Below are 27,123 nucleotides of genomic sequence, written 5' to 3' on the forward strand. Positions count from 1 at the left end.
TAGCCTAACTAGGAATGAATTCAGCCTAACTTTGGCATACTTTAACAAAAGCTAATCATCTTTGCAATCACTCCAAAAAGAAACACTGAATGGGCGAGATTTATGCAACCCAGACAGGTGACAGTGTTTAATAAGCTGACACATGTATGCACTATGTATCTTAATCTTAACAAGCAAATCTCAATAGGCCAGTCAAAAGCCTCTTCAGAGTGTTACATAATAGTGTTACGGAATCAGCTACTCTAGTATTAAACTCTACTTTAATACTTAATACTTCTGATGGCGCTTGCATTTTGATCTGACCAATCATGCATTTTGCATTTGTTCACCCTACTTTGTGAACCTACTCCAGGAAAACAAGACTTGTGTCACAGCTTTGACGAATCATCACGATACGAGAGGCCATTAGGTCAATTTTTCCACAGGGTTTGCAAAGCATTCTAAAGTCTGCAGCTAGCCAATCATGTCTCCGCTGTAATTATCCAGGTCATTATTTAGCCCTGGATGCTCATTATCTTCTACCAGAATTTTGTTGCATAACTTTGCATAATTGTGCATTTGAGAACTGGTAAGTGTTGTAGTTATACAGATAAGAAGTTTTTTTACCGTTACCAGTAGCAGGGCAAGAATAAGTGACAATTGAAAATTTTTTTGAGCTATTCAAATGGTTTATGTCATAGTTTTTATGAGTAAAGGGTCACCTTGCAAGAGCTATTGACTCCAAAATTAAGTTAGGTTTAGCGTTGTTGTAGCATGTTTGTAGTAACTACCCTATGACACTTATATTTCGCTAGTATTTAGTTTTGTGAGTAGCACACAGAGTAAAATCTCGCTGCAACTTAATTTCGCGGCTCTGATGAGTGCGAAAATATAGTGATGTGAAAATAAATGCAGTGGAAAAACAGATTACATTCCTCAGATTTAGTCCGCTAATAAAAAAAATTCAGTTTGGAACTAGTTCGTATTTGTAAACCACAGGTTGAAATGTGTGGGTGAGATCGACAATTCAATTTGATCACTTGCCGCCATTTGTTTCTTAGACTATCAATGATGTCTAGGTCCCTCCCGCCGTGATTTTCACACTCGAATCACACGAAGAAGAAAATAGATAGGTAACAACCAATTTCACAACTAAACCTGTATAACCCTTACGCTGCCATAAACGCATTTATGCGTTTTCTAGGGGCCACTGCCATATATAAACGCATTTTTGGACTTTCTCAGCGTGGTAACCTGATGTTATTATTCGTTGACCACATAACCCACGGTCTTTAAGAGTGTTATGAAATTGACTGTGTTGTCTGAAGATTTCTCTATAAAATTAGCCTAAAACAACGAAGCAATTTTAAACTTTTGTTTGAGAATTTCTCATCGAAAAATGAACATTTTTCTGTGAGTTCAATAACTACCCCGCGCGAGTCATAAAACAGGTAATTAGTTGTTGATGACATAATAGCCAATTTAGATTATACAGATAATTAAAGTAGAACTTGAAAAAATACTGTATACATTTCATGAAGCAATATCGGCAATTTCGGTAAAATGGCTGGCACTAGGCCGGTAGCTAATTTGTACATGGTTGGCAGTGGAAGAGATAATGTGGTTAGACCTGATGAGGGTTGATATTGTTTTTGGTTATTCTGCAATTTTATGACTTCACCTACCAGACTTTCATCCTCATCAGTTACAAATTCGGTGACTAAACTGATATAATCTTAATTTGCTTTGCCATGCTGCTCAGTTGGTGTAGTAGCTATAATGAGTTTTCCAGGAATTTCTCATTGAGCCCAACCACAGACAAAAATTGCCTGCATTTCTAATATGACGATTTTATTGTGGATATCAATGAACAAAGCTATTTAACTTCGCGTTTGTTTTCGCTCGTTCGTTATGATAGTTTAGTTTCACTCATTAAATTTTCGCGAGAGGATGACACCGCGAAAACGCGAAAGTTAGATTACGCGAATACATAAGTGTCCTAGGATATTACATGGATTTTACATCCATATCAGAAGTCATTAGTTCAAAGAAGTTTAGATTAAGACAGAAGTCAATGAGCTGAGTTTAGTGAGAGTATACAAGTTTCAGAAGCAAAGTTATTAGCAAAGCATTCAACAACTCTTTAAAAGAAAACAGTGAAGCAGTTACATTGTACAATCTACATGTAGTTCTGACATGAGAATGAGGAACAAGTTTACATGTAGTTCTGACATGACAATGAAGAACAAGTCTACATGTAATTCTGACATGACAATGAAGAACAAGTCTACATGTAGTTCTGACATGACAATAAAAAACGAGTCTACATGTAGTTCTGACATGACAATGAAAAGCAAGTCTACATGTAGTTCTGATATGACAGAGAAGAACAAGTCTAAATGTAGTTCTGACATAACAATGAAGAGCAAGTCTACATGGAGTTCTGACATGACAATGAAGAACAAGTCTAAATGTAGTTCTGACATAACAATGAAGAGCAAGTCTACATGGAGTTCTGACATGACAATGAAGAACAAGTCTACATGGAGTTCTGACATGACAATGAAGAACAAGTCTACATGTAGTTCTGACATGACAAAGGAAGACCAAAATTAAAACCAATCATTGAATAGAATAAAGTTAAAAGTTATCAGCAATGTATTCATCAGATGACAAGTTCATTTGTATGTATTAGATCAATAGCAGTAAAGTACAAATTTGAACATCCACAGAATATCCTAAACTTACCATTACAAACGATAGGATCAGGTGGAGTAAATGTACCATCTGCAGTACAAGTGACGATCATGTTTTGTCCAGGAACAGCAGGTGAGTAGCCAGGTAGGCAAGAGTACACATAGGTCTGCTCATATATAATAGAAGTAGCTGCAGGAACCTCTACAGTGCCTGTTCCATCAGGTGGTGCTCCACAGATGACAGCTACAACCGCATATGGAATTACATACACATGTAGTTAGTCATACTGCAACTCCTTGGCTTCCTTTGCTGAGGTAGATTTCATGGTAAGTGCTTCTTTAAATTTATATACATGTAGGTTAGGTAATACATTGAAGACTTCTGGTTCACAATTTGAGTCAAAATTGCATCAGTTATTTTTAGATTTGTTTTTCTTGACATTGCCATGATACAAAATGCCAGCGAGATGGCTATGCATACATGTGAATATCTGTTGATATTATCACTAAACTTCTATGTCTATATCATTTGCCGTTGAGAGGCAGTTTAGATTAGAATTAAAAGATTAAACAATTTGAAAGAGACAGTCAAAGGCGCTGTTCTTCAGGTAACCCTGATTCTATTTACTTTTGGCAGTTGTCTGGTTTTACACACAAGATGAGCAATAGAGTGGTAGAATCTTTACGGATACAATAGTTGTAAAACTACGAGTAAAACCTAAATTCCATCATCAGAAGAGCTTTAGCTAAAAATAATATAAACAGCGTGACAAGGAGAGATTCTTAGTGACAAAGCTGAAAGTTTGGCAACATCATAGACAATATTTGGTTTGGTTCTTCTCTGTACGCTTTCATGAGTACCTATAATAGCGGACCGATCAGTAAGGCAGCCATGAAATTTTGATACAATGTATAGTTGGCAGGAGGCATGTATAGTTGGCAGGAGGCATGTATAGTTGACAGGAGGCATGTATAGTTGACAGGAGGCATGTATAGTTGGCAGGAGGCATGTATAGTTGGCAGGAGGCATGTATAGTTGGCAGGAGGCATGTATAGTTGGCAGGAGGCATGTATAGTTGGCAGGAGGCATGTATAGTTGGAAGGAGGCATGTATAGTTGGCAGGAGGCATGTATAGTTGGCAGGAGGCATGTATAGTTGGCAGGAGGCATGTATAGTTGACAGGAGGCATGTATAGTTGGCAGGAGGCATGTATAGTTGGCAGGAGGCATGTATAGTTGGCAGTAGGCATGTATAGTTGGCAGGAGGCATGTATATTTGGCAGGAGGCATGTATAGTTGGCAAGAGGCATGTATAATTGGAAGGAGGCATGTATAGTTGGCAGGAGGCATGTATAGTTGGCAGAAGGCATATATAGTTGGCAGGAGGCATGTATAGTTGGCAGGAGGCATGTATAGTTGGCAGGAGGCATGTATAGTTGGCAGGAGGCATGTATAGTTGGCAGGAGGCATGTATAGTTGGCAGGAGGCATGTATAGTTGGCAGGAGGTGTTTCAGTCTAGCTATTTTCTGTAGATCATGTCATGCTTGCAAAAGGTATGGTTTCAGTTGTGACAGTTGGCAGCAACATGATATACGGAAAGTTATATCTCTGAATGATCTTTGTGTATACACAGAAATAATATAGTTAATCAAATCAATAGTATATGCATCTATAATACAGTTCATCAGTCAATAGCGTAAGCGTTTTTAGGTTGAAAGCATTGATAAAAGTAGAAGGCTGTTGTTATGGCCTTTAGTTTCTCCATCAACATATTTCTCAGTCTAATTTTTCTGTAAGCGTTGAACTGATGAATAATAACCCACAGAGTGTAATAAGGGTTATCTTCTCAATAAAGTGATCTACTAACTGAACTCAGTACGCTATATGATATAGAGCTGCCAATATTACGAAAATTGCAAGTATATTTTTTTAATCTATTTAAATTGCTTGACCAGCTTCCATAGCAAAGTTCTAATATTTACGTATGCAGGTTGGCACTGGTCTCCAGCCTCTTCTAGAACATCTCACAAAAGCTGTTGTTACAGAAAAAAGCTCTCCTTCAATGTGATAGCCTGGTAGAGTACAACTGTATGGTGCTGATTCTCTAATCTGTGCAAGATATAAAATCTTGTATACAAGCGACTAAACAATAATCTAAAGGGCATGTGTATGTCATCGGAAGCAAGAAATATCTGCAACTGGTCGGTGGTGCCTATAAAAAGGTAGGATCTTTCATCTATATGAGAGAAATAAGAAAAAAAAACAAGCTGTGGTTGCTAAAAGTTACTTCATAAGTATCTGCAATGCGGTTTCATGTATGTTCTGTTACATGGGACCAATGCACAATTTCACTGAAACATCGTAACAAATTAGACACGACATAGCGAAGAGCCTACGCAGGTACCCGCAAGGCTTGGCAACTACCTAGCTTCTTTGAACTGTAAGAATACAAAAGCTTTTATAAAAAATATGGGATGCGCGTGTTTGCATTGGGTCTTACTACTGTAGGTCTTTGACGACGTTGAGGTTCTTATAGCACTGAAAGCAACCCAATGTTTTAATAACATTCTATTTTTAGTGATACACAGATGATATATTATTTGTTAATTATTTGTATTTTGTAAACTTCTCACATAAAACATAAAACTTGGCTCAACATGGGTGTGACCTATTTTCATAATAAGATGTTAATTTGAATTATTATTTTTTGAGTATAATGTAAATGCTGCAATCTTACTTATTACATTTTTTAATTCAAATTTTATCATTATTTTGAAAAACGATCTGATTTTTAAAAAGTAACAAACTTTCAATTTTTAAGATGTTTAAAATAAAATTATTACGTCATAAACTTCTCTATCAAATGAACGTCTTAACAATTTGGACGGGAGGTAAGCAAGGCAGCATAAAGCGGTGGAAGTATAAATTAAAAAATCACTTCCAAGCACAAAACAGAAATATTCTTTTGTTACACAAAAGATCTTTTACTTTGTTGGTGCCAGTCTAATGAAGCTGCATTGACTAATTTCTAGTTGACAATTTTTTTGAGTCTGCAATCTCTCCCTATTGCTAAATCTTTATCATGTAAAGCTGCAGAATATCTAAAAATACTAAAATCAATCGCATCTACCAGCGGCAGTTAATGTTCAAGTGTTTTAGAAAGGCCTGCTTCGGGTGGTCATACCTGGTATACTGTTACATCTGGCTCTGCGTGTTCTATATAGCAGTCACCAGGAGGTGGGGGTGTACACTGAGCTAGTGTCAGACAAGCTCTTGAAAGCAACAAAATGACAGTAATGATTCCTTCCATCTGCCTGCAGTAATGTGACACTTTCTCTTCAGCGCCTGAAAACAAAGGAAAGCTATAAACATTAACTCCAAAAAAGTCAATTGTTCCCGATGTACAAATTTGTAATTTTCGTTTTAATTTTTTTTGAAGCTGCAACATAAGTTTGTTTACAAAAGACTAAGCCATTACATCAACAAAAGTACCAAAAACTGAAATGCACTCTAATTCAAATTTGCCATCTAACAATACGAAGAGTTGCGAAAACAAGGCTAACAATAATAATATTGTTGGAGCAGAGTCTAAGCAACCATGAAAGCATTACTAAAGCTTCTGGACACTGGCCATAGCTATATTTATCAATAAGGTTGTTACAGGCACATGAGCTATAATGACAAGCAAGGTCAGTAGTATTACTCAAAAAAAAAACCTAATATTTTACCTCAAATAGTTTTTACTAAGTACAGTTATGGTTTCCCTACCCAAAGAGTGTTTGATGACAACTATAGTTTTTAATAAATATCTACCTTTTTAGTTATTGTTTTATTAATATAAAGATCTTGAAGAGAGTCCACTCGTTGAGTTGCTTCTCCCTCAACGCCAGCCCAGCGAGACACGCCAACTTTTATAGCTGTCCATTTTATGCTCAATGTAGCAGCGAGTGATTTTAGTTACTTAGAGCTTTAGAGCCTTACACATAATGGTTGTGTTTATACTAAACAAGGAAAGAGTTTTTCAGACACGATATACCCTAGGACACTTATATTTCGCTAGTATTTAGTTTCGTGAGTAGCTCACAGAGTAAAATTTCGAAGCAACTTAATTTCGCAGCTCTGATGAGTGCGAAAATATAGTGATGTGAAAATAAATGCAGTGGAACAAACATAATTATATTCCTCAGATTCGGTTCACCGATAAAAAAATTCAATTTGCGACTAGTTTGTAATTGTGAACCGCAGGTAGAATGATGTGGGCAAGGTCGATAATGCAATTTGATCGCTTGCTGCCATTTGTTTCTTGGACTATCAACAGGCCAGTTTTCACTGGGGCAGCTGGCCGGCTGAGCCGCCCTAACTTTTTGAGAATTTTTTACGGTAAGTACGTACAGTCCAACTCGAAAAACTCGCCCTCAGATAAAATGTAACATTTCATCTCAAACACAAGGTCAACTCAAACGGATTTGTTTGGTCAGTTCCAACGCAATGATAAATTCCTTCAGATAACTCGACCTCAACATCCTTTATTCGAAAAGTTATTTGCCCAACGGCCATGGACGCGGTTTTTATCGCTGTAGAATGTCACTTCATTCCAAGCCATAGAGACCAACATCAACTTCTAGTAGTTCTTAGGCATCATTATTATCATCATCAGAGGCAAAATATTTTGTGGTAGTGACTTTATAAAGGTTTGCAAAAGATTCAGTTTTATCAATCACCCGCTTGGCCGTGTCCCATCGAAAGCGTAAAAGCCTCCGAATGAACTTAAAATAAAATCCGCAAAATTGATCTTTGTTAAAACGCTCAAAAGGAAAAGATGTTTTTTTTCTGAGCGTATTAACTGCGGTCATGTTTTGCGTATTTTAATTTAAAACGTCTCGTCAGTCACATCACTTAAAGCAAAACAAATCTAAAAAAAATTACAAGTTATTGAAGAGGTGTTGGTGGTGAATCCAAACCTTTCCAGAGCCATGCTGCTTGTGTAGTACTGCGAGTGTCAGTGCATGTGTCTTATTTTCTTTCAACACACGGTGCTCACTGCATTGATTGACGTCCCCAGCAAACAATAACGCTAACTAATGCATGTGCATTGACATCAAATTCCTATCATTATAAATCATTCCTAATGAGAAAATAATCCTAAATAATTGCAAAATAATAACGTAATAAATTTTGACAGTCAAATTATTTTGTCGGTTTATATTTTAACGATGCTATAGTGGTCGTTAAAAACGTTAAAATAAATGTCGTTAAAAAATTCAATTATACAGTATCAATGAACAAAGCTATTTAGTTTCGCTTTTTCGCTTGTTTGTTATGATAGTTTAGTTTCGCACATGAAACTTTCGCGAGAGGATGACACCGCGAAAACGCGAAAGTTAGATGCCGCGAATACATAAGTGTCCTAGGGTATATATAGATATATAGATAGATATATATAGATATATATAAAAGTATTTGGGTAAAGTTTATTCAATTTATTACTACAACAATTGGTTTCATACAGCCAGCGAGCTAGTTGCAATTGTCAGGTAGTGTGAATGTGTACAGAGCAGTTGTTTTCATCACTAAATGTTAGGAGGATTAAAAGGATTAAAAAGAATTAAAAAGCTAAAAGCTTGAAACTCAAAATTGGAATTGCTCTCCATAGATATATAATTGGCCATTATGTGTTCTCAAGTAAATATTTGTTTCTGTGTTCACATGATGACATGAGTTCTGATCGTTTATCTAAAGTTGCCTGCTCGGGCCTAAATATAATGTACATTATATTGTCAGCGAACATTCATAAAGAAAGTGATGAGAAGGCACGAATGCATTCCTCACACAGACATTCTTCAATATGAACCGTTTTCATGAGATCAGTAAGAGTTGTTTCATATTAGCCAACAAATGTTGACGATGAAATTGAACACCAATCTGGTCTAAGGAGGGATATTGATCACCAATCTAGTCTAAGGAGGGATATTGATCACCAATCTGATCTAAGGAAGAATATTGAAGATCAAACTGGTTTAAGGAGGAATATTAAACACCAATCTGGTTTAAGGAGGTACGGTCATCGAAGTTGCCAGAGTGATGAACTTCAGTAAATATCAGCCAATAGACAATAGACTAACAAAAGATGATTTTGGTATTAACAGTGTGCATGTGTTATGACTCAAGTGTGCACGTATGCCATAGAAATTACAAAGAACATCCATTGATCCTTTTAGTGTGACAATCTTGCTCTGATGCTATCACTTGCTGACAACAGATGGTCTTTTTCAAAACTGCTGCTATTATCCGTGGAGTCAGTGTAGGACTTGAACTGTTTTAATGATGATTTTTAAAAGAGGAACATTTATGCAGCCTGGCATCACCTGACACCAAACTAACTAAAAATCTTACTATGTAGCCGGTTTTCACCATGTAACTTGTTCCAGTCAAAATGCCTTTCACCATAGGTATACCCTAACTGTCAACCTGTACTCTTGTGTCAACACTGCCAATCTGCTAACTTGTTTAACACTGTCAACTTGTCTTTGATTGTCAAGACTGTCAGCTGGTACATAAGAACACGTGTTCCTATGTCAGCTAGTGTTCATTCATCTTCAAGTGTAAACACTATCAGCTGGCATTTTTGTGCTGATACCATGTCTTTTTGTGTCAACACTGTCAACTCAGCTGGTGTTCATGTACCAATGCTGTCAATATCTTTTCTTGTGTCCAAACTGTCAGCTCGCATTCGTGTGCTCAATGAAGCAATATGTCTTTGAGTGTCAACCCTGTCTGTCATTTGGTGTTATTATCGTGCCAAAATGGTCATGTTTTTATGTTTCAATGCAGTAAATTAGTCTTTCAAAAAGCCACCTAAGCATAGAAGCTTTTTGAATAATACAGAACACATCCATTATGTCTTGTTAAAAAGAAGCTGTTACCTGATCACAGCTGCTCTGTTACTAATATAAAAAAGGCCGCAGTCAACTTATGTCAGTAATTGTGTTGTTTCTTTTTGCCTAAACAACTCTACAAGTCAACTGTTTTGCTAATCTGCACAGCGCTTGTTTTTGCAGTGATCTATCAGCAAGCTCTTTTAGCAAGAAAGAATTTTACCTGACATTTGAGATGAAAAACTTGTCGTGTAGAATACTATTTAATCACACATTTCTATACAGAGCAGCTCCAAGTAGAATCATATTCTGCCATAACCTCTAAGTTATTGCCTAAGTTCATACTAGGTCAGTCATCACACGAAAAGCTTGTTGCGTCAAATCATATCCTCGCTGTCAACATCAAATCATATCCTCGCAGTCAACCTCAAATCATATCCTCACAGTCAACGTCAAATCATATCCTCGCAGTCAATGTCAAATCATATCCTCGCAGTCAACGTCAAATCACATCCTCGCAGACAACAACAAATCATATCCTCACAGTCAACGTCAAATCATATCCTCGCAGTCAACGTCAAATCATATCCTCGCAGTCAACGTCAAATAATATCCTCGCTGACAACGTCAAATCACATCCTCGCAGACAACGTCAAATCCTATCCACGCAGTCAACGTCAAATCATACCCTCACAGTCAACGTCAAATCATATCCTCGCAGCCAACATCAAATCATATTCTCACAGTCAACGTCAAATAATATCCTCGCAGTCAACGTCAAATCATATCCTCGCAGTCAGCGTCAAATCATATCCTCGCAGTCAACGTCGAATCATATCCTCGCAGTCAACGTCAAATCATATCCTCGCAGACAATTTAGACAAAAAAATTTTTGTGTAAAATCTGTCTACCATAAATGAGGCAACCTACTAGCTTTTTTCAAAACAGAAGCTCTTAAAGTGAAATCAGCTAATTAAAAAGCAAACACCGTTAAATATTTTTTTAGCCTATTTTAATAACTTTCAAATGTTGCATGCAAATTTGGTCCACTTTTTTTACCCAAACCTACTATCTATATAAATTTTATTCTCATCTGATGACTCATCTAAAAGCATGAAATTTATCACATGGAAAGTTTTCTATAAGTATCAGTTTTTGCTGGTGTAAAGACAACTCCAAGAAAAATCCTTGGCGTACCTTCTTTTAATTATTTTGTTTTCTTTCAGCATAACACGAAACAATTTGTTTTTAAAATGGTTTACATATTGTCAAATAGTGTATTATCTATACAAAAACTTGTGTAAGCAGATGTCTAGTTCTGAGTGCTTAAACAGAATAGAAGCTTCTACGCATGATGTTTCAGAGTCTCCAGCATGCTTGATCAACACGCATGAACATAGACACCAATATTTTAGATTATATATACAGAAGGCACACCGAAATGTCAACTGAACAAATTCTCTATTCCCAACAAAGTACTGGAACTTTGATTTAGACAATGCTTGAGGGCTCAACAATGGTTCTTCTTTTTCGCAGCTTGTGTCAACATGCGTAACATTGTCACCTGGTTGATTTCTGATGCAAGTGACTGGGCATAAAAGGCAAAGAGTGAAGCTGAGGTGAACTGAAATATATTAGATTACAAGAACAAGGGAGCATGGTGAACTCTTATCTATGTAAATATCTCGCTAGGTGTTATTTTGTGAAAAACTGCCAGAAATGTTTTGTCTCAGAAGATGACAAGAAGTTAGACTTGGCTTCTTTCATCTCGGAAGAAGACAACTCTAACTTGAAAATCAGCCTTAAAGATGATCTTACAAAAAAAGTTAATACAAATGTATATTTTATCAGAAAGTATCGGTATTTTGCTATCATTTGCGATTGTTTTTGATGTTTGAGCTGATCTGACTCGCAGGATGTTTTAGGTTACAATCGACCTAACTTGATCACTATTAAAACACGCAGAATAAAAGTACGCGCAAAATGGCATCACTGGCATCACTGCAATAGTTATTATTGCGATAGTTGATATCGGCTATTGCATTCGAGTTACAGTGCTACCTGACTCTCTTCTCTTAGTCTCTTCACAACTAGTCGAGTTACAGTGCTACCTGACTCTCTTCTCTTAGTCTCTTCACAACTAGTCGAGTTACAGTGCTACCTGACTCTCTTCTCTTAGTCTCTTCACAACTAGTCGAGTTACAGTGCTACCTGACTCTCTTCTCTTAGTCTCTTCACAACTAGTCGAGTTACAGTGCTACCTGACTCTCTTCTCTTAGTCTCTTCACAACTAGTCGAGTTACAGTGCTACCTGACTCTCTTCTCTTAGTCTCTTCACAACTAGTCGAGTTACAGTGCTACCTGACTCTCTTCTCTTAGTCTCTTCACAACTAGTCGAGTTACAGTGCTACCTGACTCTCTTCTCTTAGTCTCTTCACAACTAGTCGAGTTACAGTGCTACCTGACTCTCTTCTCTTAGTCTCTTCACAACTAGTCGAGTTACAGTGCTACCTGACTCTCTTCTGTTAGTCTCTTCACAACTAGTCGAGTTACAGTGCTACCTGACTCTCTTCTGTTAGTCTCTTCACAACTAGAGATGTCATAGTTGCACTTTCGCTAAACTCGGAGTGTTTTGTCGACCGGAATCAATCAATTTTTGTCAATTCTAATCTTCAAACATGCTGGCAGTCAGGTCATCTCAAACATCAAAAACAATCGCAAATGATAGAAAAATACTGATACTTTCTGATAAAACTTTTTATAATTTTGAGCAAATTTTTCTATAAAAAAAGTGTAGGGCAAACAAATTGTTGCATAGATTAGAATTAGTAGATGGCAGACAAGGTTCTAGGCAGGTGTTGAACGGTATCATTTGATATTGTCGGATACTGCAGCACTATTTATTTAATGAGTTTGGATTGAGCTTACAATGTACAACGCTGAGGTACTGCAGTCGTCATATTTTAAGTAACCTGGTCATCTGGAAATCTCTATAAATACCTCGCCAGCTTAAAGGATTCTAACTTAATCTGACAGATAAAATCAATACGAACTGCTACAAATATGTACAGACTTAAAAAGTATCATACAAGAGTGTATTGGAAGCAGTGTACTTTGATAAGCAAAGCAACTTTGATAGCAAATGCTAGAGTTCGCTGTGGAGTGGTTTACTGTAGGTGTAAGTATTAATAACAAAGTTCGTGAAATGCAGAGTCTGCATGCTGCAGTTATAATATTGTTGAAAATACATATATAATATATAACATGTATAGTATAATATAATTAATAAGACATATAGGTAATTTAGTTGAGAGAAACTTTTAAAACTGAAAAGATTTAAATTCACCCTACCACAGTTTTCTGTTGACACTATTTCATAAGAACTCAGCGTTTGTGTTAATGTTTATTAGCTTCTCCAATCTAGTCAGCGCCTTTCTCATCACTTGTCAGTAAGATCTGTTAATGTGTGTGACTCATGAGAGCTTAAAACTCTTCTTACAGCCCTCACCATAAATCTAGCAAATCCACTTTCATATTTTTGCCTCTTTAGCAAATCAAGTTAATTCACTTTCGTATTGTAGAATCTATAGTAAATCCAGCTAACCTACGTGCTGTGTAAGTGTTGCAAAGGTTTTTGTTTCTGACCTCCCTGAAAATTGAAAACTTCCCTTTTTCTCACCTACTTGCGATATTTGGTTATACATTTGCATTAAAATCGTCTATACGTCTGCTTAAAACGAGTGCAATTGAATTTTAGCAAAAACCAGTCAAAGTTGCTTGTTATTTGTGATAGCTACAACAAAACTTATTTTTAGCAAATTCTACATTTTAAAAACCATTTGAAAATTTGAAACATTTTTTGGTTTAAAATAATTTTACAAAAATCTATTTGAAACAAATAAAAATTTTATTGAACGCAAAGTGCCTGTAAAAGCAATACCTGTTGCTAGGGGAACAGGAAAACAAGCAAAGTAACAATTGCTGAGATAGACTCTCCACAAATTTTTGTCAAACGTCTATAAAATATTTCATACTAAATTGAACTAATAAATTTGACAAACTAACACAATTATTTTGGTTTTTAAAAAGGCAATCATAGCCTAAAATCTCAGTATATGTAAAGACATCTGCAGTGTTTTGAATATTTTTTTTCATCATTTCAAAATAAACAAAAAATATTTCAACTTCCTCTGAATGATAAGCCATTCATAAGAAATTGTTAAATGTGTACTTTTCTACCAATAAATGTTTTAATAAAATAATTAGAATATAATGAGCTTTTACATGGAGAAACAATTTCATAAAGGCTGAGATGCTGCCAAGTTTGAGTAGGACCTTTCTATATGGCTCCATTATTACTTTGATGCAAGCAGAAGTATTAGTATACCTTTTGCTGCGGCAGCATAAGTGTAAATGCAAAGCTTTATTGCAAATAATTCACATATTTTGTGCTAAAAAAGTTAGCTGACAATACAATAGTCAGCTAACTTCTGTCAGCTAACAAGTTAGCAATACAGAAGTCTCAATCAGCTAGATTTATTAACAACACAGAATGCTGGTACGTGCTGAGGTATTCTTCACCAATGCTGCAATCATGGTTTAAATTTGATCAGCTAGTTCGTAAGAAGGTTCCACTAGTGACTCATTTTTGTTTTCATAATGGCATGAAAGGTAATACGAGTTGTGTGTAGTCAAGTCATATCGATGGCATGAAGGGTAATACGAGTTGTGTGTAGTAAAGTCATATCGATGGCATGAAAGGTAATACGAGTTGTGTGTAGTCAAGTCATATCGATGGCGTGTAGGGTAATACGAGTTGTGTGTAGTCAAGTCATATCGATGGCATGAAGGGTAATACGAGTTGTGTGTAGTCAAGTCATATCGATGGCGTGTAGGGTAATACGAGTTGTGTGTAGTCAAGTCATATCGATGGCATGAAGGGTAATACGAGTTGTGTGTAGTCAACTCATATCGATGGCGTGTAGGGTAATACGAGTTGTGTGTAGTCAAGTCACATCGATGGCATGAAGGGTAATACGAGTTGTGTGTGGTCAAGTCATATTGATGGCGTGAAGGGTAATACGAGTTGTGTGTAGTCAAGTCATATCGATGGCATGAAGGGTAATACGAGTTGTGTGTAGTCAAGTCACATCGATGGCATGTAGGGTAATACGAGTTGTGTGTAGTCAAGTCATATCGATGGCATGAAAGGTAATACGAGTTGTGTGTAGTCAAGTCATATCGATGGCATGAAGGGTAATACGAGTTGTGTGTAGTCAACTCATATCAATGGCGTGCAGGGTAATACGAGTTGTGTGTAGTCAAGTCACATCGATGGCATGAAGGGTAATACGAGTTGTGTGTGGTCAAGTCATATTGATGGCGTGAAGGGTAATACGAGTTGTGTGTAGTCAAGTCATATCGATGGCATGAAGGGTAATACGAGTTGTGTGTAGTCAAGTCACATCGATGGCATGTAGGGTAATACAAGTTGTGTGTAGTCAAGTCATATCGATGGCATGAAAGGTAATACGAGTTGTGTGTAGTCAAGTCATATCGATGGCATAAAGGGTAATACGAGTTGTGTATAGTCAACTCATATCGATGGCGTGTAGGGTAATACGAGTTGTGTGTAGTCAAGTCACATCGATGGCATGAAGGGTAATACGAGTTGTGTGTAGTCAAGTCATATTGAAGGCGTGAAGGGTAATACGAGTTGTGTGTAGTCAAGTCATATCGATGGCATGAAGGGTAATACGAGTTGTGTGTAGTCAAGTCATATCGATGGCATGAAGGGTAATACGAGTTGTGTGTAGTCAAGTCACATCGATGGCATGAAGGGTAATACGAGTTGTGTGTAGTAAAGTCATATCGATGGCATGAAAGGTAATACGAGTTGTGTGTAGTCAAGTCATATCGATGGCATGAAGGGTAATGCGAGTTGTGTGTAGTCAAGTCAAATCGATGGCATGTAGGGTAATACGAGTTGTGTGTAGTCAACTCATATCGATGGCGTGTAGGGTAATACGAGTTGTGTGTAGTAAAGCCATATCGATGGCATGAAGGGTAATACGAGTTGTGTGTAGTCAAGTCATATCGATGGCATGAAGGGTAATACGAGTTGTGTGTAGTCAAGTCATATCGATGGCATGAAGGGTAATACGAGTTGTGTGTAGTAAAGTCATATTGGGTTCATAACCTGGCCTTAAATATTGTTCGACATCTTCTACAGCAGTGGTTCCCAACTGTGGGTCCATGGACCCCCTAGGGGTCTAAAAGAGGTTTTGAGGGGGTCCACAGGCTGGTGCCAGTATTGGTTTTTCTAGCTAGTTATTTACAGCTATTTATGTCTTATAGTGGTTGGATCAATGATATAAAACCCTGAAAGAATAAGCGACGGCAGCATATAGGCGGGGTTTAATGATCGAGCTCCGTTGAAATTGTGCTAGCCTGGGTTTCAGGGCTAATGCAACTCCCGCGGGGTGGTCGCATTGTCTTGTTAGATTTTTGGGTCTATACTTTTATCATCTATGTATGTCAATCACTGGATAGCACCGGATTTCCGGTTAGTAGTACAAAACAACAAAACCTGTAACCAGCAAACACGTAGTTCTCTCTCCCTCTTTAATTTCAACAATATATTATGTTCCATGGAAAATAAAACATTTCAATTTACCTATTTTTACCAATTTTAAGATTGGTAGGTGTCTTAGCATATGCTTAAAGTTAATTTACTAATTTAATATAATTTACCCGAAATCACTCGAACAATGGCCTTTCTTCCCTAGTTTTTAATTAATATTTTGCCACCTCTAATTTAAAATGACAAAGTCTTTCCTCGCTGTCACATCGTTTGACCTAGCCAATAAGATGGGACAGTGAGCAAAGCTGTGCAGTTTAGTTTTCATTCGTAAAGTCTAAAACCAAATTTTGGGTAATTTCACAATGGCGTCTATATTAATATCATGAATGCTTGTTACTGGCAGCTGACTGATCATAACTGTGACAAGGTTTGGCAACTATATTTATTTGACAACAAAATGAAACCAGCAGATCGGTAAAATAACCACCATTGTTCATAAAAGTTGTAAATTGCAAAAGTTGTACAATTATTTTGACTTGGATCACGTGATCAATAGCTTATGATAATTTAATTTTAATTTAATTGTACTAAGCAGTGAGAGAACAAAGACAGTGGTAGTTTCAGCTGTAACTGTAAGTAAAGTATGGCAATGCATAACGGGTATTTCAAATTTTAAGCTGTTCTATGTTGCTATGTATATGTATATGATTTTAAAACATTTTTAGCATGGCTAGCATGAAAAGAAAATATGACAATTCATATTTAGACTATGGGTTCACCTGTTTAATAACAAAAGATAAAGAAGAGAAACTTCAGTGTGTGATATATAGAATGTACATGTAGAATATATGTAGAATATGGAATGTAGAATGTAGAATATATATATGTAGAATTCTCTGTAGAAAACTCAGTATTTAACATTTTTCAACTCATTTTAACTTACGTGTTATGAGCAAATCGCATACAATCACTAACAATTATTTTAAAGATATCATTGCTAGCGGTTTTAACAACCTTCTACTTAATATCCATTCTCTTAAAAGAGAAAGGTATTTTAAATGCTACATGTCAAACTATTTATTTGATTTTAATGGCTGATTGTTGCTCTTTTTCATAAGTGTTTTATAGCATAATTTAAAAAAACATTTTTGTTTGAAATGAAAAGTCTTATATTGCCACTAAACTAATATTTATTTATATATATATGTGTATATGCAATAAAGTATAGGTTGAAAGTTGGCATAAAGTGCTCGATACTAAAGTGGAGCTTACTATAAATTTGGTAAGAAGTTTATTAAAATTTGACGAAGCATAAAAATTACTAAAAGTTTCATATTACACAAAAGGTGTGTAACACTCATAAGATAAAATGCTTAGTGAGGACCAGACTTGAAATTCTGCATTAGCTGGTTAACTGAAATAGAAGCTCAGGTATTAAAAGCTAGATGGATGAGGTCTATTATGTAACGCTATTTCGTAAAAGATGTTTCTTAGAATGTCTACTCAGGTAAATATTAGTTCATTTCGTTTATTCAGAGTTACCTTCTCGGGTTTGCAAAAGATCAAATATTTTTTCCAAAGTACATAATTTGCAATTTCTGCTGTTTTTGGAGTGAGGCTTGGCTTGTGTGATAAAATTTTTCAGGTGATGTGGTAGTCGGTGCTGCTTTCTTTGAGATCCCATATGTAGCTGTTTAGCTTGGTAGAGTGCTAGTGTTTAGATATGTCCTTGAATGTAGACTTGTGATGGTTATATCTTGTTTTGAAGTCGTTTTCGGTGAGCCTTACATATTTAGCTACAGGTTTTTGTTATCGGTGGTTGTTACACTTGCCTGTTATATCACTGATTTGCTAGGCAATTGTTTGGTAATGGACAAGTGTTCTTATTTCTGCAATTGCAGCCAGGATTAGTTGTTTCTGGATTGTTCAGTGATAGGAGCTTCTGAGTGTGAGAGTTGATAGCCTGTTTTACGCTGTTCATGCAGCTATAGCTGAATTTTATAACATTTCTGTTAAAGATTCTGTGTGGCTTGTGGTTTTTGGAAAATTCTTCATCTATTAATTTAAAGAAAGTTTTCGCGACGTTGGTGTGTACAGTGTTGCTGTAAGGGGGGTTATACCAGATTGTGTTTCTCTTTCTTTGTCTATTTCTTGTCTTTAGTTGTTGAGCTCTCGGTGACGGGAATTCTAGCTTGTGTTGGTATCCGCTCTTCGCTAATGCTTCCTGATAAAGGGGCAGCTTTGCTGAAGGCATTTTCATCTGATAAAATTCCCAAAGTTTATAAGTTTTTTATCCGAACGATCTACCACTGAGCTAGAACGGCATAGTGATCAGGTACATTTTCATACACCCCATACACCACGCGCGTGCTAATTATTTTAGCCTTGCGTTCACAAGTTACGATGCCACTGTTCAGAAATATTTTGGGACCTAAATATATGCAACGCGATGCTTCGTCGTCTTTTTTCATTAAAGCTAATAATTTATCTCGAACTTAAAATTTAGCGATTTTATACTAATTATATACGTTGCCAAAATACATACGTTGCATTGACATTTCGTAGTTTACATACTTGCTATTTATTTTACATCTACATTTAGTTCACTACTAATTTATTCCAGCTGCTCAGAAAACTTTTTCCCAGCTACATTTTGTTTTTTGAATTCTGATTTGGTACCTTGCGTTCCACAATCATTAAATACAAATAAAGACTTTGTTCGTTTAAAAATTCTTTTTGCGTTATTTCTTTTAGATTAAATTAAAACATTTTTGTTTGTATGGATATTTTTCAATTTGTTATTCAATTTTTATTTTAATAGCAATATAGTATATTAATAAGCGAGATTTCCTTTCCTCAACAGATGAATACTGCGTTCGTTGAAAACGTGTTTCACAAAAGTTTGTACCAGTGCTTGCTTTGTGTATTAGCTTACACATCTTTCCTTTTAAGCCTAACCAATTAGTAATTTATAACTAATTTCACATTTTACAACAACCTTTGTAAGATTACTGTAAGATTATCTGTAAGATTTGTGGTGTAAGATTACAAGTATCAGTTATTCTCCACGCTCTTATATTTATATACATTTACATACTCTGAGAATTTTATGTATAGATTTACATTCTCTTATTACATTTATAAGCTTCTTATAACTTTTGAAGTTTATAATCTAAGTTTTTAAAGTTTGTTTCACTATCATTATTATTTCAACTTGCATTTTTTTAACATAATTTGAGTGTCGTGTTTGAAGTTTAAACATTATTCATTTTCCAACACTGTTATTATTACTTAGTTTCCAATTTTTATTATTCATATTAATTTTTCATTCAACTATTCTTGGCAGACGTTGTTCTAATAAAATTTCAATTACAAAATGCTACCATATTCTGTCATTTCTTTTATTAATCTGTTAAGTACATGTACTCTCAAAGATTACACATTGTCTAATGCCTACAAAGAAAAGAACCTGCAATGATTCATCAAACGAAAAGAGAAGAAAGAAAAGACAGGCTGAGGAAAGCCACTGCTAAAGCTTTGGAAACTGAACAGCAAAGAAACGAACGCTTAGCAAAGGCTTAGAGAAAGGAGAGCATAACTTCAAGCATCACAGACTGAAGAACAACGTGCACAAATTTTCGCATGGCAACACTGAAACAAACTGAAATTATATAATTGTACACCAAATAACTTTTGATTGTCATCATAGTGAAATAGACTATATTTAGTCATTACTCTCTAATTAGTTCACATCTACATTTAAACACCTTTACATTTATATTTTTCTTTCTAATTTAGTTCAACGAAACACTTCTTTCAAGGCATGAAATTTTAAACTTACAGTGGTTTGAAAACTGTTACAGTTGTTTTATTTATTTTTAAATAAGTTGACCTGCACAAAACCTTTTTCTTATGATGTGAAGTTTGAAAGTTGCAGTTGTTTGACAAAATTTGAAAACCTTTACAGTTGTTTTTATTTTCTCCCCTAATTTATTTCAACTACACAAAACATTTCTCTCATGATATGTAGTTTGAAGGTTAGAATGGTAAATGTTGTTATATGTAAAATACAAATAAATTTTCTGTCCAAAGACTTTTTTGTTACTTTATTATTACTATTTTATTACCTTTTTTATTCATATGAGTTAGATTCAGTGTTTATGTTACACGTCTGTCTTGAAGGTAAAAGCTCTCCACGTAGTACATTGTAATGTTATATTATCTTGCAGATCATACCCACAAAATGCACTAAAGTCATTGTAGGTACCTATAGTTACTAGGTTAACATATTGTTTTATTACTATTTTCAATGAAGATTTTGAAGATTTTTACCAGGCAGTAATTGCACTAGATAATTAACATGGGTTTCTATACCACCCTATACATCTATACAATATTTTCATCTTTTGATGCCAACACTGAAATGAACTAAAATTATATAATCGTATACCAAACAACTTTTCATCGTAATCACAGCAAAACAAACAATATTGAACCAATACTTGCTAATGATTTCACATATACATTTAAAGACCTTTACAGTTTTATTTTTTCTCTTAATTTATTTCAACAAAACACTTATTTCGTGATATTTGAAAGTTACAGCATTTGTATTTTTTCTCTTAAATCATTTGAACTGCACAAAAAACATTTTCTCATGATATAAAGTTTAAAATTGAGAATGGTAAATGTTGTATATGTTAAATAAACGCAAATTTTATGTTCATAGACTTTTTTATTATTCTGGCATTAACCTAGTCTATATATATATATATATATATATATATATATATATATATATATATTTCTCAAAATTAGTTGTATGTGTATCCATCATTTTGATTGTCTAGCTATAGATATTATTTTAGCGTGACGCCCACACGTTACAAAGCCCCTGTTAAAAAAATTTTTTTCATGAGCTTCAATTACTATATACATGGGGTCAAGGCCAATTCTTCTCACGCGGACATTTATGGAAAGAGCTTTGACATTCTCTTTCCGTTAGGTCAAACAAAGACAGTCCAATATCTCATTTTTACATTTGCACCAGTATCGATTGTGTAGTTGTTTTTGTAGCGTTTTGTGTAGTTGAAATAAATTGAGAGAAAAAATAAAAACAACCGTGAAGGTTTTTAAACTTTGTCAAACAGCGGTAACTTTTAAACTTTATATTATTACAAACTGTTAACAAACAAGAAGTTCAGAATAGAAAGGTTAATGCGATTGTATTCAATGTAAAGGAAGATCACAGTGATTCAGTGGAAACACTGATGAACAAACTTTTAGATGAACTGTCACTAGACAAAACATTTCAACAAAACTGTTTGACAAACTTTGTCAAACAGCGGTAACTTTTAAACTTTATATTATTACAAACTGTTAACAAACAAGAAGTTCAGAATAGAAAGGTTAATGCGATTGTATTCAATGTAAAGGAAGATCACAGTGATTCAGTGGAAACACTGATGAACAAACTTTTAGATGAACTGTCACTAGACAAAACATTTCAATCGGCCATGAGACTTGGTGGCAAGCCACAAAACAGTAGCAAGTATAATCGACCAATAAAAGTCTCCTTCCCAAGTGAGGAAGACAAATGGACATTTTTAAGGAGGCTAAACTCCATAAAGCCAGGAGGGGTATTTGGGAAACTTGACTTAACTCAGGAAGAACGAAAAACTGAGAGAGCTTTGGTAGATAGGTTGAAGGCAATTAGGCAACAATCACAGGAAAAGACATTCAAAATAAAAAACTGGGAAGTTGTGGAGGTGTTGGACCAGGGGAAACTAAAAACTGTTTTCAAATTTTCTACACCAATATTAGATCAATAAGGGGCAAAGCCGCCGATATATCGGACCTTTCGATGGAGTATGATGTTTTATGTTTTACTGAAACTCATCTGGACAGCGTGGTCTATTCTAGTGAACTTTTTGATAGTCAATATTTTACTGTTCACCGAAGAGATCGAAACCTTCATGGAGGTGGTGTGTTGATTGCTGTCAGAAATGGAATCTCTCATAGAGCAGTTTCTTTAAATTGTGATACAGAAGCAGTAGCGATTGAATTCACAGAGCAAAAGCTTTTAATGTTTTGTATCTACAAGCCTCCAACTTGCATCGATCCCGATTTTTTAAATTTTTTGGAGGATTGTAGCGGTATTGAAAAAAGTTTGCTAGTTGGCGACTTTAACTTTCCTGGAATTTGCTGGCAAACAAACCCTGCTTCAGTGAAGCCAAAGACCGCAAATAAGGTTCTTCACAACAAATTTGTCAGTGACACACTCTCATTAGGATATACTCAACTAGTTACTGATCCAACCCATGTTAAGGGAAACACTCTTGACTTGCTGATGACCACCCACCCAGGCATGGTGGAAAATCTAGAGATATACCCTAATAGCTTAAGTGATCACAACATCATTACTTTCTCAATCAAATGTGCAAGATCAATTAAAAGTGCTGCTAAGACTACCATCCTATTATATGATAAATGTGACTTGGTTCAATTCGAGCAGTCTCTTGGTCATCTTTTGCGTGATTTAAAACATGCGGTTACCACTAGTGTTTCAATTGATGAACTATGGGACATGTTCGAAAAGAGCTTTATCCAAGCTATTAACTTATCGGTTCCAACTAAAGAGATAAGGAATGAAAAACATTTGTGGTTGAATTATAGTATAAGGAGAAAATCTCGTAATCAGAAACGACTTTGGAAGAGGTTTAAACAATCGGGTGATAATTTTTTGTTGCAGAGATACAGAAGTGAACAAAGGAAGTATAGAAAGAGTATACAAGTAGCCAAAAATGACTATCTAAAAACTAAAGTTTTTGCACCATTGGAACAGGGTAATTCTAAACCCTTTTTTAGACATATTAAATCTTTGAAAACCAATACATCTAGCATTGAGTCTCTTGCCCAACCAAATGGCGAGTTGACAGAGAACTTGCCACAGATTACAAACCTGCTTAATGATTTTTTTCAGCAACAATTTTGTCAGTCTGAACAACTGTTGCATGTCGAACAGTGTGAAAACTGGGCCGCCGATATTACAGCCTTGGGCGTTTTAAAATTGATTAACGATCTTAAAATCAAAAAAGCCCCCGGTCCAGATGGTATTAATGGTAATATGTTGAAATTACAGCCCGAAAAAACTGCAGACTGCCTAACTATTGTTTTTAACGAGTCATTAAGGCTTGGTAGAGTTCCCACAAGATGGAAAGAGGCTAATGTGGTACCCCTTCATAAAAAGGGTGACAGAACAGTTCCAGGGAATTACAGGCCCATATCACTGACAAGCATTCCATGCAAGATTATGGAACACATCATTTTACATAAACTGAATAGCGAACTAGATCAAATAATTAGCACCTCTCAACATGGTTTCCGCGCTGGGCTCTCCTGTGAGACTCAACTGACATCTACCATTCACTCAATTGCAAAAGCTTTGGATAGAAAAGTACCAACTCATGCTTTAATTTTAGATTTTAAAAAAGCCTTTGACAAGGTCCCTCACATGTTTTTAATTAATAAACTGAAACGCTACAATCTTAGTCCTTTTTTAGTTGACTGGATTAAACATTTTTTAACCGGGCGAACTCAAAGAGTTACGATAAAAGGGGTAAATAGTGAGAGTCGTTGTGTTACAAGTGGGGTACCCCAGGGTTCTGTCTTGGGGCCTAGATTGTTTTTATTGTATATTAATGATTTGTCTGAATGTGTTGATTGTAATATTAGTTTGTTTGCGGACGACACTATAGTTTATGCCTCAATTGATAATTCCTTTACTGTTGTCGACTTTCAGAATAGCATAAACGCTGTCTTCGATTGGTCTCAGAGGTGGAAGCTAGAATTTAATATTGAAAAGTGTAAGGTGATGTGTTTTTCAGGTTCTGCATGTTCTGACGACCAGTTGCCATATTTTTTAAATGGAAGTTTGTTACAGTTTGAAACCCATTCACTATACTTGGGAGTGTGGCTATCTAGTGACCTTTCGTGGCAGTATCACATCGATTGCAAAGTTAAAAAGGCCAGTCAAATGCTAGGATTTTTAAGGAGATCTATATCTAGTGCACCTAAGGCTCTCAAACTACTTGCATATAAATCCTTTATTAGACCTATTTTGGAGTATGGATGCCAGGTGTGGGACCCGTACAAGAGATACGAGGTTGACCAGGTTGAGGCGGTTCAGAGAAAGGCTGTAAGATTTATTTGCAATGTTAAAGGTCGCGATATTGGTATAACTGGCTTAATTAAAGACATGAACCTGGAGACGTTAGAGGAACGTAGAACCAACTTGCGTAAATGTTTGTTATATAAAATGATCAGAGACGCCTGTTCCGAGTCTCCAGGAGCAATATCACACAAGTTTCCTGAGCTTTTTAGTAAAAATAAAAATGAAGATCATTGTACCACTAGAAGTCAGCGTGCCTCGCAGCCCATGAATTTAACCGCAAATAACAACAAGTACCATAATAGCTTCCTTCCGAGAACTATACGAGATATGAAACTCGGAGATATATATGTCATACAATAAGCTTTTTATTTTTTGTTTTTGAGGTTGTAATTTTAGTCTATACTTTTGATTGTACAAACTTGAGGCCTGCACAATATATTCATATGAATATCTGCAGGATCTATTTATACCGATACCGATACCGATGAGAATAACGTTTTGCGCAGGTCAAATAAATTAAAAAAATAAACAACTATAAAATGTTTTAGATGTAAGTGTAAAATAATTAGCAAGTCATAGCTAAATTAAGTCTGTTTTGCTATGATTACAATAAAACATGATTCAGTAATGATACAATTAATACGAACTGAAAAAATAAATAAATAAAAATCCTGAATATGTTGAATCAATAGTAACAATTTTCGCATAGAAGTGTGTGTGTATGAAAAAAGGTTCCCGTTCCACCGGGAGCTATCCATCAAAACTTTGAATATGAGGATACTGGTAATAAAAAGGTTTTTGCACAGAAAATTGATTTGTATTTAACATATAACAACATTTTCCATTTTAACTTTCAAATTACATATCATGAGAAAAGTTTTTGTGTAGTTGAAAAATTTTAAAGAAAATAAAAACAACTGTAAAGGTTTTTAAACTTTGTCAAACAACTGCAACTTTCAAACTTCATATTATGAGAAAAATGTTTTGAGCAGGTCAAAACATATTAGAAAAAATAAAACAATTATAAAAGGGTTTAGATATAAGTGTGAAATAACTAGCTAAATTAAGTCGCTTTTGCTACGATTACAATAAAAGATCATTCGGTAATTCGGTAGTGACACAATTAATACGAACTGGGAAAAAATAAAAATCCTGAGTATGTTGAATTAATAATAACAATTCTTGCATAGAAGTGTGTGTGTATAAAAAAGGTTACTGTTCCATTAGAAGCAGTTATCTATAAAAACGTTTCCCATAATATGCAGTTTGAAAGTTAGAATGGCAAATGTTGTTATACGTTAAATACAAAGACCAAAGACCAAAGATTTTTTATTACCCGGGCAACACCGGGTAGCACAGCTAGTATCTATACATCCAGTTATACATGTAGCTATTAAAATCTTGGAATGAATAATCTGTTTTATGGAAGACTTGATCTCAGAACCTCCCCTTCCTCAAACGATATGCTCAACCATTGCACTACATAAAATTAATGGATTCATTGGACGATATATGTCTCGATGTGGGTGAAAATACGCTACCCCTCTCCAATACAGCACAACGTCATTCTATGTATTAGTAAGAAGCATAGATAACTTGCTTACTTAAATTAGCCATTAGCAATGCGTCAGGCTAATGGCAAGTGGCATCGTATATAAACTGATTTTGTAAGTGTGGCATTTTTATATTTGTTCATAAGGTAATTTTTATTTATTCAGCTACCGTATATATATATATATATTTATTCAGCTACTGTATATATATATATAACTTTCAAACTTTGTGCCTATGCATGTATAGCGATTTGTCGAGCGATAGCTATTACAATTTTTTAATGTAGAACCCATATCGCAGAATATTTGATCTTTATATATATATGTATATATATATATATATATTATGTATATATATTATGTATATATATTATGTATATATATTATGTATATATATATAATATAATTATTTTAGCCTTATGTTTTTTACCAAATATTTTGAGATTTTGTCCTTTCAGAGCTCGAATATAAATTTGGCTATCGACCAAACCGGAGCATGCGCATTGCAATTAACAAAGCTTCGGAAAAGCATGGAAACATTTGCTGACAAATGGATAAGCATTTTACGATGCATAAATTCTTTACAAAAAGGAAGGAACTGTCTGGGACGATGTTTCCTCTACCAAAGAAATTTGCTAGGGAGATAACCTCTCCAGTGGAGTTACCCTAATTCAGTGGTTCCCAACCTGGGGGGAATTCCCCCCCAGGGGGAATTTGGCATTTTAAAGGGAGGAATTTTAGTTTTTATAATTTTGCATTTTGTGAATGAGCTTTTAAGCCGTAACAAAATCCTTGATGTGTTTTCTGTTCTCATTCCTCTACTATTACATGTATATTCTGGCTGGTGTAGTAGACCAAGTATATTTTACTGTACATTCATTGTAATACAGTCTGCATGTAGGTACTGTAAATGTAATAATCTTTGCCAACAATTTGGAAAAATTCCAAATAAGCCTGCTTGACCTTAATTAATGACTTTAGTAACAAAGGTCAAACTAAGGCTTAGTTTGACATTGCGCTGCTCACAGTGCATATGTATTTGACACAAGGACACACTCACTTATCACTTACTGCATCACGGGTAAAAGAAAAAATTCTGTAAGATTCTTTGTACAAGTATAATTACATGTATGCTCACAGTATTGTTTCCTATTATCACTCATGTTATGTCTTACTCGCTTTTCTGCAAATAAGTCACATAATCATGCATCTATAGTAGTAGATCAAATAAAAAATATTAATACAGTCACAGAGGATCATTAT

General features: G+C 35.2%; 1 protein-coding gene across 1 annotated transcript in view; it reads right to left on the minus strand.

Annotated features, from left to right (window-relative positions):
* LOC137405304 (sushi, von Willebrand factor type A, EGF and pentraxin domain-containing protein 1-like) overlaps positions 1-27,123 on the minus strand; it is a 78,362-nt gene that overhangs the window by 24,287 nt on the left and 26,952 nt on the right. The window contains exons 5-7 of the mRNA XM_068091531.1: positions 5,861-6,021; positions 4,659-4,785; positions 2,728-2,919 (exon numbers count right to left, since the gene is read on the minus strand). Of these exons, the coding sequence (XP_067947632.1) occupies positions 2,728-2,919; positions 4,659-4,785; positions 5,861-6,021 (480 nt within the window). The remainder of the gene's footprint in view (positions 1-2,727; positions 2,920-4,658; positions 4,786-5,860; positions 6,022-27,123) is intronic.

Source organism: Watersipora subatra, chromosome 9 (genome assembly GCF_963576615.1).
Source record: "Watersipora subatra chromosome 9, tzWatSuba1.1, whole genome shotgun sequence".
Lineage (NCBI taxonomy): Eukaryota > Metazoa > Bryozoa > Gymnolaemata > Cheilostomatida > Watersiporidae > Watersipora > Watersipora subatra.